At 35.1% G+C, this 18,630-nt stretch overlaps 1 protein-coding gene across 1 annotated transcript; it reads left to right on the forward strand.

The window, feature by feature from the left end:
• Positions 1–4,972: 4,972 nt before the first annotated feature.
• On the forward strand, positions 4,973–18,309 carry LOC125256052 (paired box protein Pax-6-like). The gene is made up of 8 exons (XM_048171702.1): positions 4,973–5,106; positions 6,531–6,660; positions 9,672–9,836; positions 9,954–10,036; positions 10,120–10,276; positions 10,940–11,010; positions 12,502–12,631; positions 17,661–18,309. Exons 2-8 carry the CDS (start codon positions 6,549–6,551, stop codon positions 17,744–17,746), a joined length of 804 nt encoding a protein of 267 aa, XP_048027659.1. The 5' UTR covers positions 4,973–5,106; positions 6,531–6,548; the 3' UTR covers positions 17,747–18,309.
• Positions 18,310–18,630: the final 321 nt, after the last annotated feature.

Raw genomic sequence — 18,630 nt, forward strand, 5'->3', positions numbered from 1 at the left:
CCTAAACAAAAAAGTAAGAATAATTTATGATATTACTGTTTCTTTTTTAATCAAAATAAAGCCTCACAGGGTGATCAGGACCATAGAAGCACTGAAGGGCTGCATTAATAACCAGTTGACTGTACATTATCTCTCTTTATGACATGGCTATGTATGCACTAAACAAGTATAAATAAGAATGCAATCAGTGATCTATACAGAGATCTGGATTGCTCATGACGTCATAAAAAGTAAAGCCGCCGCACCGCCATATTGGTATTCCCTCACGTTCTATTGAATTAATAGGAAATCATCTGATTTTAATGAGAAAACAACTTTTATATCTGAAGTCTCCCTGTACATTCTCACAACGCAAATGTATCTGTTGAATATTTTGAAGAATATGGGTAACCAAACAGTTGATGGACCCCATTATGGAAAATACTATGGAAGTCATGGGGCCATCAACTGTTTGGTTACCCATATTCTTCAAAATATCTTCTTTTGTGTTCAACAGATAGGCTACGTTTGAGCTTACAATGAGCTAAAGAATAAATATGGCATCTGAAAGTGTGGTTGGTGTTCAGTTTGTGTGTAAACAGCCTATGTTTTTGACCTTTTTTTTTTCTTTTCATTTTCAATAATGGGGGCTCTAGTAATAAATTAATATTGTAGTAATTAAATATTTGCTTAGTTATCAAAGCTCTTACTTGATCATAAATTCTGCCTCAGAAGTCTGTTCAAAATCAGTTTCAGCAGTTTATGCAACAAGTTATTTGACGCTTTCAGAAGCAGCTAATCATTTGCAGTGCTTCATGGGAGTGGGCAGATTTTTAAAGGGTTAGTTCACCCAAAAATGAAAATTCTGTCATTAATTACTCACTATCATGTCGTTCCACATTCGTTCATCTTCGGAACACAAATTAAGATATTTTTGATGAAATCCGAGAGGTATATGACTCGTCCATAGACAGCAATATAATCAACACTTTCAAGGTCCAGAAAGGTACTAAAGACATCGTTAAAACAGTCGATGTGACTGCAGTGGTTCAACATTAATGTTATGAAGCGACGAGAATACCTTTTGTGCGCAAAAACAAAACAAAAAAGACCTTATACAACGAATCTCTTCTCTTCCCTGTCAGGTGACGCAGTAAGCACAGTGAAGGTTTCCATGTTTGCGTCCGAACGCCAGCTCAGTCTTGGCCAAAGCTGATCATGTGAGCAGCACGACGCATGTGTGTGATGCTGACGCAGGAGCGTATGAGAATGACACAGAAGAGAAGATATTGTTGAATAAAAGTCATTATTTTTGTTTTGTTTTTGCACACAAAAAGTATTCTCGTCACTTTAGTATCTTTCTGGACCTTGAAAGTGTTAATTATATTGCTGTCTATGGACGAGAATATACCTCTTGGATTTTATCAAAAATATCTTAATTTGTGTTCTGAAGATGAACAAAGGTCGTGGAACGACATGAGGGTGAGAAATTAATGACAGAATTTTCATTTTTGGGTGAACTAACCCTTTAATGCTAAAGAGTTCTTTTGGCGCAAATTCCTTGTTTCGATTCTCTGATTGGTGGAGATTCTTTGCAAAATCATGGGTAATGTAGTTTTTCACCAGGAATCCCACTGTTACACACAAATTTTTATTAAAAAAAAATAGTTGAAATAATATGGACTGATGGCTTTAAAAAAAAAAAAGCATACCACTGATTACCAACCTTGACGCTCACATAGGTCTGTCTTAAAATGGAAAACAAATTTTTACCTCTACAACCAGTCTGTTGCACATATATGACAAAATAAATAAATAACAAATGACAGCAAAAGTGCAGTGAAATTCGCATTTACTTTGAATTCACACACACAAAATGATTGCTAAAGGAATGTTTTCTGTTGGAAAATGTAGGAACCGGCACAAGGGGGCGCTAACACTTTCATTTAATCATCCAAGCGGACAGACGCCGATCCTCTTCTGTTGTGCTTCTGCTGCGTCTGTCTCTCTTGTGTTCCTCCCTCTCGTGCTCTCTCTGGCCTCGGGCGCTGTGTCTGCTTTTACAGCACGATTGAAGGTGACAGGGACAGAGAGGAGGGGAGAGAGAGGAGGATGCACCACGGTGTCGCCAGGAGCAACAAACACTAGAGGAAACTAGAAAGTAGAGTGTGCGTAACAGAAAAGAACAGGATGTATAGACACGCCAAGAAGGTGTTGAAGGAAGCCTCGGTTCCAGCAACCATCAAGAACACATATAATAAACAAAAAAGATGGGAAACTGTCTTTGATGACCAGAAGAAACCCTACAGGCTGAAATCTATTCATTCTCTTAAGCTTGAGTGTTGTAGATCATCTCTGCTTACTGTCCCAGGATGAACTACACGAGTTATTGGATAAAGCTGCTCCACTCGGCTTTGTTTTAAGGACTTGATGAATATTTGTCTTGGCATTGTTGCTATGGTGACCACCCCTTCTCCCTTCATAGCCCCCTCCCGCCCCACTTTTAACCCCCAGCGCTAAAAAAAAAAAAAAGAGGTAGAGAGGGATGGAGAGATGGTTGGGGGGGGGGGGGGGGGGGGGGGGGGTCAATGCATGTCCTAAAGCTATATGAATCTCTGCAAGAAAACACACACACATGGTCACATGATCACACAGACTTGTTCTCACAAATACACGCATACACAAGATGCACACAGTCACACTGTAGACAATACACAACTGTACATAAGACATAAACCAAAAATCTAATTCTAATTTGTATTATAAACTATAAACTATAAAATTGAATATGTATTTTATAGGCTTCTGTACATCGTGACATTGACAGCCAAAATGTTGGACACACTTGACTGGATGTTTCTTATGATAAAAACATTGATTTAAAGACTTGTGCTTAAATAATAATAATAATGATAATAATATTTATATTTTTTATAAGTATTATTATTAATAGTAAAATAAAATAAAAATAAATATATGTTATTATTTATTTACTTCAATTTGTATTACTTATTTAATATTTAGTTTATGATTAAATAAGTATTAATTTTAATATTATTGTATTAATAATACTAATAATAAGAATAACACTACTAATAAAATAAAATATTGAATTAACAGTAAATGAATAAATATATTATTAATATATATATATATATATATATATATATATATATATATATATATATATATATATATATATATATATATATATATATATATATATATATATATATATATATATTCAAAAGAGGACAATGCACATTAATTAACACAAGTAAACAAGTCTCCTATGTAAATTATTATTATTATTATTATTATTATTATTATCAAACAAATTATTATTTTTATTTACTTATAAGTAAAGTATTTCTGAGGGGGATCATACCCCATGTATTATATTGTACATACATCATGACATTACCATATACAGTCAAATGCTTAAATAACAATAATAATAATTATTGTTATTAATAATTGTTGTTATTATTATTATTACTACTTATAATACAACACATTTATTTATTTGCATAGTTAGTTAGTTAGTTAGTTATTTCTGAGCAGGTCATCTTACCCCAACCGTCTAACTTTAATTTTCCACTTTAAAATAATAATTTTAAAAACTTTCCTATTTGTTGTCTTTATTCCCTTCACAGCCTCTCTCTTCTTACTTGATCATTTACAACACATTTTATTTTATTCTTTTTAATTTATTGTTTATTTTATGTTTTTACAACATATGATTCTAATAAGAGTCTAAATATGTAACCGCTTAATAAACAATTGTGTGTATGAGAGAGACAGTGAGGTAGGGGATGTAAAATCTTGTCAACTGGAAATAAAGTAATGTGGCATTCCCCTGTTCCCCAACCTAAAGTCACACACACACACACACACACACACACACACACACACACACACACACACACACACACACACACACACACACACACACACACACACACTGGTTTATTTATACCCTCATCCAACTCATTGCTCTCTCATTATTCCTCCACAACATACAATTTATTGTGTTTATCACAATAAATATAAATTAGAAATGAGAAATATTTGTGCTTTTTTGTTTAATTCAGAACACACACACATATATATATATAGTTTATATTGTTTATTTAATGTATTCAATGAGAAAGTTCAAGTAATTTTTCCAGTTATCAACATCTAGGAAAAAAAACTAGTAAAGTTTTTCATATTTTCATTTTTTAAAAAATGTAATATACAATTATAATGAATAATGACACTTATATTATAAATTATATAATTATACGTTGTGTTATACTACCTTGATTACAGTAAATTACAAAAAACAAACAAACAAACAAACAAACAAAAAACGCTATAATTGTTTTTATTTTATTTATTTATTTATTTTTTTGCTATTGGACCAAATGGGAATACGAAAATAATATTTGTTGATTGTCTCCCATTCATTGCTATAGAAGTTTACCCAACTGATTATTTCCGCTTTTCAAAATCCTGGAAATGTAAAGTGTCCATTGTAACACATATGATGATACAGGCATCATCTTTCAAAGGGGTAAAGTGGAATTGGACTGAACTATTTGCAGCACCATTTCGAAATGTTCACATTAAATCAGTATTTTCTTACTAAAAACTGCAGATTCAGCCAAGCTGAAACAAACAGACTAACATCAATGATCAAAATGAAGAGCAATGAAAACATTCAGGCCCATGTCAATGACCTTACATTTCCCTCCCAAATCCCATTTTTCTTTTAACGTGTACAGGCTAATTAATATTAAACTGTGCTCTTTGCTGCCATTCCCCTCTTTGTCTTTTTCATCACTCCATTATCTCTCGTGGGTTTTTTTGCTGCTCTCTCTCGCTGGCATTAAGTTCAAACTTGACACTGATGTTGACTCGCTGTGTCACTCTTCTCTCTCTCTCTCTCTCTCTCTTTCTCTCTCTCTCTCACTTCCAGGACAATTGTGCCTGCAGATGCATTCCTCTCTCTCTCTGTGTCACTCCATACACACAGGTCATTGTTAACAAAGCAAGTGGGAAGGAATCCTTTAATAACACTTCTAAAAGAGGGCTAATATTGTATTGCTCCCTGGACACGCTGCTCGTATAATGTAACAACTGGTGAGTCAGATTTGTACTATCTTCTTTGTACTTCCTTATAATTTTGTAACTGCTGCATTGAATCCACATTTCTAATTTACCAGCGGTATTATCATGTATTATTTTAATATTAAAGGTAGCAGGTAAAAAGGAGGTTTTGGTACTTCAAGTAGTTTGGTTTATTAAAATATTATTAAAATTAATTAAATATATGGTTATAAGTTGTGACAGCAATATTAAGATTCTTATTAAGTGGGGGTCATTTTTTAGGATTCTTTAGCTAACCTAAGTCTCTGAGATCCTGACACCTCGCACTTCTGGAGACTCCAGGTAGGTTGCAGCTCTGGAAAATGGTGGCGATGCGACTAAAGGGTTCCTTGATGGTTTCACACTTAATTCTTCACCTTAATTCTTAATTCTTTTGCAGTTAACATGTTTTGTTTCTTCTCCACCTGTTTTTGTCCCAATGAGCATTTTGTTTTTGTCCCAATGAGCATTTTGCTGTCCATTGGTCATGCTTTAACTTTGCAATTTCTAGTATTGCATTAGCACTGCATCCTTCTCATGGGCATTTAATCATTTTTAAGAGTTAAATCTCTTTTTTTTTTTGGCTCATTTTACCTGTAAAAGAAAACCTGCCTATTAATTCTGCACACCTGAATATACGGCGTTTTTCATTTCCAACCTTCATGAAAATTAATATTTAAAAATATTAAAATTAATAGCAGTTATTAAGATTGATGTGATTTGAAATTGGTAAAATGTGCTTGGAAAAATATATGATCAGAAAATTATATGATCAACTTACATAATAATTATGCATGCAGTGTGTTAGTAAATGTTGACATGCTGTATTGTTCATTATTAGTCCATGTTAATTAATGTAGCAAACTAATGTTAACATATGAAACCTTTAATTGTGAAGTTCTACCAAAAGTCCACCGGACTCAACACCGAAACTAAACTTTACCCCAATATGGCAACTAGCCACAACCTCCCCTAAAATCAGCTTCTCAAACATTAAACATTCCTAATGTTCAAATATTGAAATATTTAGATAATATATTATAATTATATCCGTCTGTGATTTTTATCAAATGATGTTGCAGTAGGTCGAGTATTGGCACTCTCAGTTTCACTTATGAAACATTTTTCCTGAAAGTCATAGACAGTGAATGGATTATTTTGAATTCACATTCATTTGTTTCTAATGTACAAATCTGAACTGTACGCCAGGTCAAACACATAATTCTTTAAAGAACGACGCTGCTGTAATTCACTTTAATGTGTGTTAACTCATGCTTCATCCTCACATTATTTGATTCTCTGTCACTGCTTTTCCTTTTAAATCTTCTGTATAAAAAAACAGGGGCAAAGGCCTTAGTGTGTCTTGGGGAGTATAAATTCAATTAAAACAGTCTCTTCTTGTCTCTTTCCATTCTGAGGCTGTTGTGGGCAAGTGCATGATGTTTGAGAGGTTAACCATGCTGAATCTCCAGAGCACTTCAAACTGGAGTGGATCCAATGACTGGTACCATCAGCAGAGCAACGTTCCCACGCAGCAGCACAGCACCGGTGAGCGGACTGAGGCCTGTTTGACCTTGTCTGGCCATATGAGACATATTAACAAGGCATTTGTGCGTACAAATGTTAGTTTAAAAATAATAAACCTTTCTACCAGTCAAATGTTTGGACACACTGGACTGAATATATGTTTTTAATGATCTTTAGGGAACAAGTTGTATCTGCGTGACGATATTTACAAAACTAATATGATATGTTATTATTAATATTTGTATTACGTCATGGTTTCATAATGTAACATTATTGTAAAATAGTAAAATATTTCTATGTAAAAGTCAAGTCACATTTATTTATATTGCGCTTTATACAGATTGTTTCACAGCAGCTTCACATGAATAAACAGGAAAATAACTGTGTTAATGTTGCAAAATTCATCAATTGTGAAACCAATTCAGTTTCAGCTGTAGAGTAGCTCTAAAGACAATGTCATTATTCAGCTTAATTTAAGTTAATGTTGATTCAGTTCAGTCAATAATTGGGACAATATTGCAAAGTTCTTCAATTATGAAACAAGTTCAATTCAGCTAAAAGCAGCTCAGAAGACAATAGTGTCATTATTCAGCTCAAGTCAGTTTCAAATCACAATGTCAGTGTTGCAAATTTTGCTTGTTTCTGCCACTAAATAATAGTAATAAAAAAGGTAATTGTGACTTTTTTTCTCACAATTCTGACTTGTTTTCTCGCAATTGCAGGTTTGCATCTCACAATTCTGACTTTTTTCCTCAGAATTGCGAGATTTAAACTTTGCTTTTTTATCACGCAATTCTTGACTTTATAACTCCCAATTCTGTCCTAATAATAATGTAATTCTGACTTAATAGCACGCAATTCTGACTTTATATCACGCAATTCTTGACTTTATAACTCCCAATTCCGACTTTATATCTTGCAATTCTGACTTTATATCCCAATTCTGACTTTATATTACGCAATTCTGACTTAATATCATGCAATTCCGACTTTATATCATGCAATTCCGACTTTATAACTCCCAATTCTGACTTAATATCATGCAATTCCGACTTTATATCATGCAATTCCGACTTTATAACTCCCAATTCTGACTTCATATCATGCAATTCCGACTTTATATCATGCAATTCCGACTTTATAACTCCCAATTCTGACTTTATATTACACAATTCTGACTTAATATCATGCAATTCCGACTTTATATCATGCAATTCCGACTTTATAACTCCCAATTCCGACTTTATATCATGCAATTCCGACTTTATAACTCCCAATTCTGACTTGATATCATGCAATTCCGACTTTATATCATGCAATTCCGACTTTATAACTCCCAATTCTGACTTTATATCATGCAATTCCGACTTTATAACTCCCAATTCTGACTTTATATTACACAATTCTGACTTAATATCATGCAATTCCGACTTTACAACTCCCATCTGATTTATATCATGCAATTCCGACTTTATAACTCCCAATTCTGACTTAATATCATGACTTTATATCATGCAATTCCGACTTTATAACTCCCAATTCTGACTTTATATTACACAATTCTGACTTAATATCATGCAATTCCGACTTTATAACTCCCAATTCCAACTTTATATCACACAATTCTGACTTTATAACTCCCAATTCCAACTTTATATCACACAATTCTGACTTTATTCACACAATTCTGACTTTATATCACACAATTCTTGACTTTATAACTCACAATTCCGACTATATAGTACGCAATTCTGACTTTATATCATGCAATTCTGACTTTATAACTCCCAATTCCGACTTTATACGCAATCACATAACTCCCAATTCTGACTTTATATCACACAATTCCGACTTTATAACTCGTAATTCTGACTTAATATCACACAATTCTGTCTTAATATCATATAATTATGACTTTATAACTTGCAATTCCGACTATATATCACACAAGTCTGACTTTATAACTTACTTTTTATAAAATGGTTAGTTCCTGTCCTTGATTCTGATTGGTCAATAGCTGTGTTTTATTAACGATAAAACATGACTATGACCGCTTCACCCAACAGTTCTGTGTATCACTACACAACACCCTTAGCAACCACTCTTAGCAATGTAAACTGTTTGTTCTCGATATTGTTCATTGAAGCTCACTGTATTAAGTAGAAGAGTGTTGTGAGAAAGAGATTGAGTGAGCGAGTTTATAACCTGCATTCAGATTTAGCATTTTCCTTCAGGTCAGTCCTATGTTCATAATAAAAAAATCTGTTTAAATGTCTGATGTATTATCTTGTCCTTTTAACAGTTAAGGGGCTTTCCTGTGACTGACAGCACTAGTCAAAGCATTTGTCAGTTGCGTTTTGTAACGTGTTCACAACAACAATTCAGTCTTTTCAATGTAAAAGTCTTCGCTACTGACTGACTCACTCATAAAGACAGTCTTTGCCGCCATCTAATGGCGTAATAATGTAACTTCTGTTGCTGTTCATGGTCAGGGACTATTTTTTCTGGTGGAAGGAAGGCTTTTAGTAAGAGTTTACTTCATGAAAGTTGCATTGTTACATATTTTTGGCTTTAATATTTGTATTGTGTGGTAACCGTTTTATAAAAGCAATAAGGTACTCGAGTCTAGTGCTGTATCGTGAATAAGTCACGGCTGAAGGGCCTCTCATACCTTATTGCTTACTTATACCTTAATGGAAGAACCTTTGTTCATAACTTTGAGAGAACATTGCCACAACGTTAGCCAAAGTTCTGAGAATGTTCTCTGTTAGCTGGGTCAGTTCAGTTCAAATTTTGCTCTCATCCAGTAGTGTCAGTGCCGTTAAATTACTGAATATTATCTGTCTTTTAAATCCCAATGGAGCAAGCCAAAGGCAACAGTGGCTATAAACTAATGATTATTCATAAGAATAATTCATAAGAACTCATGAATGGTTCCAGCTACACTTTCAGCTTTCTGAAGTCAGCAGTGTCTTAGGTGTTTCTAAACATGTATGTGTATGCATCCTCAGTCGGTTACTGTTTTTATTCAGTTTCAGATGACTGCCTGGTGGACACGGATGGGAGGATGGCAGGAAGAGGAGGACATGTAGAAAGAGATGAAGTAGAAGAGTCTCAACTGAGGCTGCAGTTGAAGAGGAAACTTCAGCGCAACAGAACCAGCTTCACAACAGAGCAGATTGAGGCCTTGGAGAAAGGTATGAAAATAGACGAAAAAAGCTTAAAAATCAGTATTGCGATAAATGACAAAAAATAAAACCAACTGGCATTTATTTTATAGAAAGATTTAAGTACTAATAAACTTCATCTAACAGAGTTTGAGAGAACACATTATCCGGATGTTTTCGCACGAGAGCGACTTGCAAACAAAATCGACCTTCCAGAGGCACGAATACAGGTAAGTTACTGTCATAGTTATTATGTTAACTTCGAAAATGCTGGAAGAGATCATATATTCTTTCTCTGGACCTTGACTGTCAGGTGTGGTTTTCCAATCGAAGAGCCAAATGGAGGCGTGAGGAGAAGCTGCGAAACCAGAGGCGGTCTGGAGGCGGGACTTCCTGTTCTCAAACACACGCTCCACTGAACACATCCTTTAATTCAGCTGTCTATCATCATCCGCATGGCAATAGTGCAGGTGAGAACGGAGATTTACAGTGGAAAATTTGCATGGTGCTTAGAATATGACAGAGTATGTTTTTTATCCCTTTCTTGTGTTCTTTGTATGAATGAATTTGTTTCTAATAAACAAATATATTTTGAGGTAAAAGCTTATTCTTAAATGTTTAAAAATAATAATGAAATTGTACCTGTGTATGAATTTTAACTAAAATGAAATAAATTCATACTTGTATTATTTAAAGGAATGGATTATTTAACTAAATTGTAACTAAACTTCACCTAACTAAATTGTTATTTATTTCTCTTTAGAATTTTAACATTTTTAATTGTTAAATTTAAGATTTTTTATTTATTTTTTAACAATTTTGGTTAATTCTCATATTCGACTCGTTTCATGATTCTGATGCTTTAATATTAATTAAAATGATCTAAAATAGTCCATTTATTTATTTATTTTTAAAAAGGTAAGCTGTACAGCCTACTGCACTCCGAATTTGATGTTTTTTATACTTTTATTGTAATGACTTTGAATAAGCTAAAATGTAAAGCTAAAATTTATTTACATAATTCCTACTTTCATTTGCATTTTTTCAGGGGTTTGATGTTTAATGTACTGCATACTGTACTTGGCACTGAGAATATAATGCTTTTCTCTCATCTTCTTTATTTGTGTGTTTAGCATCCATGATCAGTCAGAGTGACACAGCTCTGCCCAGTTATAACTCTCTCTCAGTCTATACTGGGGTCCAGGTGAGATTCCACTGCTCATTTTATGAAATTCATATTTCTTTTTAGCAAATCATTGCAATGCCATACATACTGCACATATGTACATCTGTGTTGCTATGTATTAGTGCCCTCTAGTGGTGACAATCGAACTGTCACTAGAAAATCTGTGCTCAGAACAGAATACTAGCTCACTACTGAATATGCGCAGCCTATAATAATATGCATTATATATATATATATATATATATATATATATATATATATATATATATATAGCAATATAATATGCATTATTCAATTTTTAACATTTCAAACAGTAGTACACTTCATTATCACATGGCATCATCAAGCATGTGAGTTATTTTTTATATAAACATCATTATTTTACATTTTTCTTTCAATACTGTGTAATGGTGTATTAATTTTTAGCAGTCTGGTCAAATAATGAGCAAAGAAAAAGATTAACCTGTTAACCTGTTTTTTTTTTTTTTTTTTTTTTTTTTTCAACTGCTTACACACATTTTCAAAACTGTGCCTCTTTTTTTTCTTCAAAACTTTACATACAAATCCAACAATCACACACACAAAATGCAAAATGCCTCACATCTCTTGCAAAATGAAGCACTGCATTCAAAATATCACAAACACATCTCAAAAGCAAACATTTGTCTTTTGTTGCAAACACCTTTGCCATAATCTATTTTTGGATATATCATATACACACAGTTATTCAAAACCTAAAGCTCTTCTTTCATGAGCTCCTATGTACATTTCTGTACAAGACTGAAAGTAATTGGCAGAGAGATGTTGAAATATTCACAGTAAACATGAAAGTAATATTGAAACCATACTATTAATTTCTTTATTGTAAGCATTTGTGGTTGTGAATGCAGTATTACGCAGTACGAAAGACAAGAAATACATCAACCATGTGTAGTTGGACAGAAACACTGGTTGTGTTTGAAAAAGGAAATGAAGATACTTCCTTATAGAGTTTTGTGTGTTACATAGAGAATTGTGTGTTGTGTTTTGAAAAAAGTGTTTTATGTAATTGAAAAATGAGTCGAAGGCCAAAAATTACTGTATGGTTTTGCAGATTTGGTGTGTGGTTCTGGTGTTTGAGTGTCAGGTTTCAGAAATATATAAAAATAACTTGTTCTAAAATTGCTAGAAAGCAAAGCCATATGTCTAACCAAGTTGTAGCCTATAGCCAAGTGTCCCACTACTACCGGGACAATGACAGTTAACAGACTAATTAATCTCACTGGAGATGGATTGGAAGGTCAAGTTGAGTGCATTACATTATAGTTGTACATTTTGGCAAATATATTTGTATAGTGATATATTATGATATTTACTGCAAAAATAGGAAGAGGTGGTATGTTAGTACTTCTGTTCTTCATTGCATTTCAATACTATTTTAAATGATTTAATTGTTTTATATACAAGCTGTCTGGGTGTTCTTTATTTCTTTATTTTTTGGTCTTACTCACTATAGACTTTTCTTTGCAGTCTGCTCCTTCTCCATCTGCCTCATCGTACTCCTGCATGCTGCCACCGTCCCCGTCCGCGCCTCGCTCGTTTGAGACATCATACTCCTCTTCTCATCTTCCAGCTCCTCCTTCAACTAACACCAGCACAGGTCAGTCTATAGCAGCTCTTCAGTGACTGTCTATATGAGAGCTAATGGCCAGTGTTTTCCATCACAACTTTCAAGATCCTAACAAGGTCCTTTATATTTATTATGTATTATTTATTTACTTATTATAAATATACTTTTTACTTATTATTTACTTTTTATTTTTTATTATACCATGATCTGTCTGAATACTCGAGTCTGATTGGTTGGAAGGTGTGCAATAAAACCGTTTAATGCACATATAACCCCTCCTGTTCACTGTAAGTGGGACTCAAACCCAGGTTCACTGGCATGAGAGGTGGGCACTCTAACAAGGAGGTTAAAGGGTTAGTTCACCAAAAAATGAAAATTTGGTCATTAAAGGTGCCCTTGATTCAAAATTTGAATTTACCTTGGCATAGTTAAATAACAAGAGTTCAGTACATGGAAAAGACATACAGTGAGTCTCAAACCCCATTGTTTCCTCCTTCTTATATAAATCTCATTTGTTTAAACGACCTCCGAAGAACAGGCGAATCTCAACATAACACCGACTGTTACGTAACAGTCGGGGTGTACGCCCCCAATATTTGCATAATGCCAGCCCATGATGTTCCCAACATTATAAAAGGCATTAGACAAGGGCAGCCAGTTAACGTCTGGAGCTGCACACAGCCGAATCATCAGACTAGGTAAGCAAGAACAACAGCGAAAAATGGCTGATGGAGCAATAATAACTGACATGATCCATGATAGCATGATATTTTTACTGATATTTGTAAATTGTCTTTCTAAAAGTTTAGTTAACATGTTGCTAATGTACTGTTAAATGAGGTTAAAGTTACCATCGTTTCTTACTGTATTCACGGAGACAAGAGCCGTCGCTATTTTCATTTTTAAACACTTGCAGTCTGTATAATGCATAAACACAACTTCATTCTTTATAAATCTCTCCAACAGTGTAGCATTAGCCGTTAGCCACGGAGGACAGCCTCAAATTCACTCAGAATAAAACTTTAACATCCAAATAAATACTTTACTCACATAATTCGAAGCATGCATGCAGCATGCATGACGAACATCTTGTAAAGATCCATTTGAGGGTTATATTAGCTGTGTGAACTTTGTAAATGCGCTGTAATATAGTCGAGAGCTCATGTGGCAGGGAGCACGCGATTTAAGGGGGCGGCGCCGAGTGTAAATCAGTGCATTGTTAATGATGCCCCAAAATAGGCAGTTAAAAAAATTAATTTAAAAAAATCTATGGGGTATTTTGAGCTGAAACTTCACAGACACATTCAGGAGACACCTTATATTACATCTTGTGAAAGAACGTTCTTGGGCACCTTTAATTACTCACCCTCATACCGTTCCACACCCGTAAGACCTTCGTTAATCTTCAGAACACAAATTAATATATTTTTGTTGAAATCCGATGGCTCCGTGAGGCCTTCATAGGGAGCAATGACATTTCCTCTCTCAAGATCCATAAAGATACTAAAAACACATCTAAATCAGTTCATGTGAGTACAGTGGTTTAATATTAATATTATAAAGCGATGAGAATATTTTTGGTGCACCAAAAAAATAAAATAAATAACGACTTATATAGTGATGGCCGATTTCAAAACAATGTTTGACGGGTTTGACGCGATCCGAATCATGATTTGGATATGTAGGCCTCACTGAGCCATCGGATTTCAACTAAAATATCTTAATTTGTGTTCTGAAGATGAACGAAGGTCTTACGGGTGTGGAACGGCATGAGGGTAAGTAATAAATGACAGAATTTTCATTTTTGGGTGAACTAACCCTTTAAAGACCGCAGTCTCTAGAGCGCCTCTTGAGTTCAGGGGAGTGAGATTTACATGCACAGCTCTTACTAGCCTAAGTCTGTCACACTCACCCCCCTAACACCGTGCCCTAACCAGACGCGATAAGATTCCGGCGATGAGCAATTTGACTGTCCACACTAGATGCGAAGCGAAAATGAGAAGTGATAGAATCAATCAAAAACCACAGCCAATCAGAAGAGAGTGTGGGCGGGCTCTCTCGGCAAGAGCACAGCAGACACAATGAAATGGGCAAGTACTTAGTAAAATTCATAAATATTACACAATTTAAACAGTACATACAGAGTGACTAGGGTGACCATATGCGCCATTCTCCCAGGACGCGTCCTGTCCAGGATTTCTAAGTTGCATAAAATGTCCCAGTTTAGGTTTTGTTTTCATATTTGCGGAAGGTAACTACTGAAAAATAATTTGACCAATAGCATGCATTATACATAATCAACCGATCGTGGTTTGCAAGAAGGCTGGATCTACAGAGAACGGTCAAAGCATTGCAAATACGACAACATTTTAATGCATTGCATGAAGAATGTCAATAAGAACAGTGGCTTGCACAGACCTCCGTGTAGAAATCGCGTTCCGGGGGCACATCGATATGACCACTTTCACAATTAAAGAGGCAAGGGCTCAAGCCATTTTAGGCAATTTAGAAATCCTGGACAGGACGCGTCCTGGGAGAATGGCGCATATGGTCACCCTAAGAGTGACTGAACCAATCTTTGTCGTAGAGTACACATTTGTTCACATTGAGTTGACAGTTTGAACGTTCTTGTGCCCATTTATTTATTTTCAAGATCTGAGGTGAATTAGCCAGTGTTGTTTTCATTACAGCTAAGAAGCTGGTAACACAGAATAATATTCAAACTCACGTTAGATGCTTTTAACATTAAATAAAGCACATAAACAATACCTGATATTGTCATTGCCATACTTTGTGTTGCTGTTTCAGCCGCAAAACCGTTTCTAAAACAGAATATTCGCACATCGCCGTCGCGGCTGATCCGGACAAAAACTCAGATTAAAATGGAAAAAATACATTTTATCGTGTGTTGCTGTGTCGCGTCACATCTGGTTAGGACACGGTGTAAGCCTCACTCACATTCGAGTCATGCGTCACGGCACCATTGTAACCCCTCTTGTTCGAACCGTCCACTCTAAGCAGGACTCGAACCCGGGTCTGCCTCTTGAGTTCAGGGAAGTGAGATTTTACACGCACAGTTCTTACTCGTACTGTTAACACACAGGTTGTTCCAAGTCATTTGCTCTGTATTAGTTTTTCTCGATTGCTTAAACACATTTCTTGAAACTATGCCTCATATTCTCAAAACAGTAAACACAAATCCATAACGTCTCACCAAATTCCCCAAACATCCTATTTGAGTTCAAAATGAAGCTCTACACTCAAAACCATTCACTCTTGCTGAAAAACCAAACTTTGCCCTCAGACATCACACACAAGCTCTCAAAAACACACACACTACAACATAGTCTTACAAACTGGTGAGATAAATTCAAAACAACACTACAAAAACCAAAAACAAAACCAGTAATAAGTTGTGTTGCTTGTGGTTCTCCCCCTCCAGGAAGTTTTCACATGATGAACACGTATGTATACATTTGCACATTTTTTATTCCTTAATGTACTGTACAGTACAATACACCAAACAACAACAAAAAATATTCTGCCCCAGCATCACATCTTTGGTCTGGGACAGGCCAGAGAAGCTCATCAACATCACAGGCTATACTCTTGATAGGGCCAGTATATTACCTTGATAGGGCCAGGATTTTACATCTTGGTAAAATCCTCTTGATCCACCCCAGGCACGCATCAACTGAAAAGTCAAGTCAGGCTTCTTCCATTCCATCATCTCCATGTCCTACAAAAGTAGAAGTACACCTACACCTGTTTCCTCCCTCAGAGTTCTTATGATTGAGGCGATGGTGAAGCAACTTAAGTTTGGCTGAACTCATTGCTCAGCCTCCCTCATAGGCATACCATGGACATGGACATGGTCAACTAGTAACACGAATTTCATCTGAGACTCCTTGCCCCTCCTCCTCTTCCTCTTCCTTCCCCTCTTCCTCCACTCCTTACTGCTCTTGCTCATCCTCCTCCTCCTCTCTGGTGTCCTCAACCTTTTCAATCACGTCTCTCTGGATTCATTGTTCCAAAACTGAATGAACTGACTCTGGCTCTTTTATCTCTCTATTGAAGGTTTTGATTGGTGTGCGATAAATTTTGACTCTTAGTGTTTCCACATGGGTAACCATGTGCTAACTGAGCTCAAGCTATGCTGACTTGAGTGAACAATATTGAATGCTAGTGCTTGCTAATTGACAACATGGTGTAGGCAATGAGAAATGAAGGGAATTGTGTGTAGAGTTTTGCAGTGACAGTTCAACAAATCTGACTCATGTGTCAAAAAGGGGAATAGTGTTTATAGTTTAGGGAATTGTGCTTTTTGATAAATGGCGTTATGGTTTTGAAATTTTAGTTCAAAAGCCTGGTTATAGTGTTTAAGCAATCGAGAAAAAGTGTAATGTGCCGATGTGTCAAAAAACAAACAAACAAACAAAAAAACATGCGTCACTTGTGCTGTATTCACGTTTCACTGAAGCACATGAGCATACGTCACTCGGAGATCGTGCTCCGCACACACAGAAACGTTCAGGAGCACAGATCACTACATTATATTTCTCAGCAACGAGAGAGTAACATCACTGGTTTTGAAGTAATTAAACTCAGAGCTTTGATAATAGAAAGAGACAATGAACAGATGCAGGTAATTCACACATGCTTCTCTCATTTCTTTCTCTCTCTCTCAATAATGAATTCAAATAAATGCTGTAATTCATTCATTGAAATAAATGTAATTTTATGCACTACTTTATGTCTGTCTGATTCAAAGTGAGAAGAATGTTGTGATGTGAAAAACTACAAGACAACCACTTAAAATAGAAAGACCAAAAAAATGTAGTTTGAACACCTACTATTGTTGACATGCCAACAACCGTAACATTGAAACTGAAATGACATAAGCTTGAGCTAATTATTATCATTATTTAATTATTTACTAATTACTCAATTATTGTTTACTAATTTATATATTTGATTACTTATTTATTTACTTATTTATATTTGATTGCTGTTTTTACAGATAATAGTGCATTAAATTTTCCTGCTTTTTCTGCTTTAGGTTTGATATCTCCAGGTGTCTCTGTACCTGTCCAGGTACCAGGAAATGATCAAACTCTGGGCCAGTACTGGGCCAGACTGCAGTGAAAAGGGGAGGAAGCTTTTGCTTTAGAAAACTAAATATGTTTACAAAAGGTAAAAACCCCTTTAGAACAAATTGTTCTAAACTCAAAGGAAGGTGATCCTCTGATGGTTGAACGTAAAGAACAAAATTCCTTCATTTGACATGCACATTTATCCATATTTTTCAATCAGGATTGTATATGATTTATATGACGATGCATTGCACAACGACAATCCTCTTTTCAAGAAATCATAATCATTGACGTGAGTTCCTGGCAGCAACTTTACAGAACTGGGAAGCATGAATGATGTTTTAAGAACATAATTCTGGCTTCCATTTCTTTTATGATAATTCCTCATTTTCTTTAATGTAATCTCCTCATTATAGGTCTTCTTTTGTTGTGATCATTTTCATAATCAGATATATGATATCACTTTTTATGAAACATTTATGACATTGTTCTTTCATAAACCTCGTTAAGCTTGTGACAATCAAGGCAAATGCCTAATTCATTCAGAGCAGGGACTGAGACGCAGTCATGTGACTTTCACTTAAGATCAATGAACAAATGATTGATTTAAAGGGTTAGTTCACCCAAAAATGAAAATTCAGTCATTAATTACTCACCCTCATGTCGTTCCACACCCATAAGACCTATGTTCATCTTCATAAATCCGATGGCTCAGTAACATATTTAAAACAGTTCATGTCAGTGGTTCAACCTTAATATTATAAAGTGACGAGAATGCTTTTCGTATGTCAAAAAACTAAATAATGACTTTATTCAACAATATCTAGTGATGGGCGATTTCAAAACACGCTCTGAACCACTGATTCGAAACAAAAGATTCGTAAAGCTTCGAAGCTTCATGAAGCAGTGTTTTGAAATCACCCATCACTAGATATT

Source organism: Megalobrama amblycephala, linkage group LG20 (genome assembly GCF_018812025.1).
Source record: "Megalobrama amblycephala isolate DHTTF-2021 linkage group LG20, ASM1881202v1, whole genome shotgun sequence".
Taxonomy (NCBI): Eukaryota; Metazoa; Chordata; class Actinopteri; order Cypriniformes; family Xenocyprididae; genus Megalobrama; species Megalobrama amblycephala.

Bases quoted from the DNA above. Each gene is read 5' to 3' on its own strand.
- LOC125256052 (XM_048171702.1), top strand. From the start codon at position 6,549: ATGATGTTTGAGAGGTTAACCATGCTGAATCTCCAGAGCACTTCAAAC. The intron at 6,661-9,671 runs GTGAGCGGACTG...GTTTTTATTCAG, and splicing joins CACGCAGCAGCACAGCACCG to TTTCAGATGACTGCCTGGTG. The intron at 12,632-17,660 runs GTCAGTCTATAG...TTTCTGCTTTAG, and splicing joins TTCAACTAACACCAGCACAG to GTTTGATATCTCCAGGTGTC.